The 2422-nt window shown below is 38.7% G+C and overlaps 1 protein-coding gene across 1 annotated transcript in view; it reads right to left on the bottom strand.

The window, feature by feature from the left end:
• The window catches only part of LOC115416917 (neurexin-3a-beta-like), a 52484-nt gene extending 50409 nt beyond the window's left edge, over positions 1–2075 (bottom strand). The window contains exon 1 of the mRNA XM_030130790.1: positions 1960–2075. Coding sequence (XP_029986650.1) covers positions 1960–2041 — 82 coding nt within the window. The 5' untranslated portion in view covers positions 2042–2075. The remainder of the gene's footprint in view (positions 1–1959) is intronic.
• Between the last annotated feature and the right edge of the window lie 347 nt (positions 2076–2422).

The raw sequence follows: 2422 nt of genomic DNA, 5'->3' as shown, positions 1-2422 counted from the left end.
TAGCTCTGTTAGCTTAACTGTTAACTTAGCTCTGTTAGCTTAGCTCTGCTAACTTAGCTCTGTTAACTTACAGTAGCTCTGTCAGCTTAACTCTGTTAGCTTAGCTCTGTCAGCTTAGCTCTGTCAGCTTAGCTCTGTTAACTTAGCTCTGTCAGCTTAGCTCTGTTAACTTAGCTCTGTTAGCTTAGCTGTGTTAACTTAGCTCTGTCAGCTTAGCTCTGTTAACTTAGCTCTGTTAACTTAGCTCTGTCAGCTTAGCTCTGTTAACTTAGCTCTGTTAGCTTAGCTCTGTTAACTTAGCTCTGTCAGCTTAGTTCTGTTAACTTAGCTCTGTCAGCTTAGCTCTGTTAACTTAGCTCTGTTACCTTAGCTCTGTTAACTTAGCTCTGTTAGCTTAGCTCTGTTAGCTTAGCTCTGTTAACTTAGCTCTGTCAGCTTAGTTCTGTTAACTTAGCTCTGTCAGCTTAGCTCTGTTAACTTAGCTCTGTTACCTTAGCTCTGTTAACTTAGCTCTGTTAACTTAGCTCTGTCAGCTTAGCTCTGTTAACTTAGCTCTGTTAACTTAGCTCTGTCAGCTTAGCTCTGTTAACTTAGCTCTGTTAGCTTAGCTCTGTTAACTTAGCTCTGTTAGCTTAGCTCTGTTAACTTAGCTCTGTCAGCTTAGCTCTGTTAACTTAGCTCTGTTAGCTTAGCTCTGTTAACTTAGCTCTGTCAGCTTAGTTCTGTTAACTTAGCTCTGTTAGCTTAGCTCTGTTAACTTAGCTCTGTTAGCTTAGCTCTGTTAACTTAGCTCTGTCAGCTTAGTTCTGTTAACTTAGCTCTGTTAGCTTAGCTCTGTTAACTTAGCTCTGTTAGCTTAGCTCTGTTAACTTAGCTCTGTTAGCTTAGCTCTGTTAGCTTAGCTGTGTTTCTAGACTGAAAACAGTCACAGTAAAAGCATGAATCACCTCTGCCCACACATGTACAGGTAGACCACCAGAACCAGAACCAGAACCAAAACCCTAGCCCACCAGAACCATCCACTGGTCTAAACTGTTCCACACTAGTCCAGTCCAGGATGGGGGTCCGTCCCTGAACACAGGTGGGGGTCTACGTCACCACCTGTCCCTCCACCCACAATGGACTCTAAGCTCCGCCCCTCTACTGCCTGAACTCCAGGCGGGTCTTTTATTTCCTGTCTTTCATTATTGGACACACTGATGAATCCAGGTGTGTGTGTGCGACTTCCTGTTGTGATACTGATGAATTAAACACACCTGGTGTGTCCAGTCATGAAAGACAGGAAATAAAAACCCACCTGGAGTTCAGGAAGTAGAGGGGCGGAGCTTAGAGTCCATACAATGTAACAACTGACATAGATAAATAAATAAATAAATACATAAATAAATAGATTTAAAAAAAAATATAAATAAATTAAAATGAATAAATACTTTTAATGAATAAATAAATGAATTAAAATAAATAATTATAAATAAATAATTAAAACAATTCAAATATAAAAAAGTAATAATAAAATAAAACTAATAACATAAAATAAATACAAAATTAAAAAATAAACAAATAAAATTAAAACAATAAAAAATAAAAAATAAAAATAAGTGAAAAAATTTTAATTTAAAAATCAAAAAATAATTTAAAAATAAAAAATAATTAAATAAAAAATAAAGAATACACAAAAAATAAATAAATAAATACATAAAATAAAATGAAAAAATATACAGATAAAATAAAATTAAAAAATAAAAAACAAATAGAAAGATAATAAAATAAAAAATGTAATTTAATAAAAAAAAAAAAAAAAAAAGAATAAATAAAAAAAAACCCCAGCTGAGGCTGTGTGTTGGTGCACCAGGGGGCGCTGTGCTGTTGTGTGCAGTTGTGTGCAGTTGTGTGCTGTTGTGTGCCGTTGTGTGCCGTTGTGTGCTTTTGTGTTGTGTGCTGTTGTGTGTTCATACTCACGGTCGTTGCACTGCGTTCCTGTGTAGGAGGTCATAGAACAGTCACAGGTGTAGTTCTCCCACTGCTGGATACAGATGCCCATGTTGGCACAGGAGTCCTCCTGACAGGTGGTACTGGGACCTGGACAGGGCACAGGGGACGGGTTAACACACACACACACACACACACACACACAAACAGCTGATGTCATCCACTGCAGACCCCGCCCACTCCGTCTGCAGTTCCATCATTGGTCCACTCACCTCCACTCATTCTGACAAATGACTCATATGTAATTACAATACTGCCAAACGAGCAGTAAAGTTATTTATGTGTTTATTATTCACATCCTGTCAGCTGATGCAGGACGTCAGCTGATGCAGGACGTCAGCTGTTGTTCCTGGGCTCCTCCCAGTCCAGACCCACACACAGGATCCATTTCCAGGCCTAACCCCAGTGGGCTGCAGCCTCAGACTTCCTTGTG

Source organism: Sphaeramia orbicularis, unplaced genomic scaffold (genome assembly GCF_902148855.1).
Source record: "Sphaeramia orbicularis unplaced genomic scaffold, fSphaOr1.1, whole genome shotgun sequence".
NCBI classification, from domain to species: Eukaryota; Metazoa; Chordata; class Actinopteri; order Kurtiformes; family Apogonidae; genus Sphaeramia; species Sphaeramia orbicularis.
Note: the sequence above shows the minus strand (reverse complement) of the source record. Positions and strands in the feature narration are given on the sequence as shown.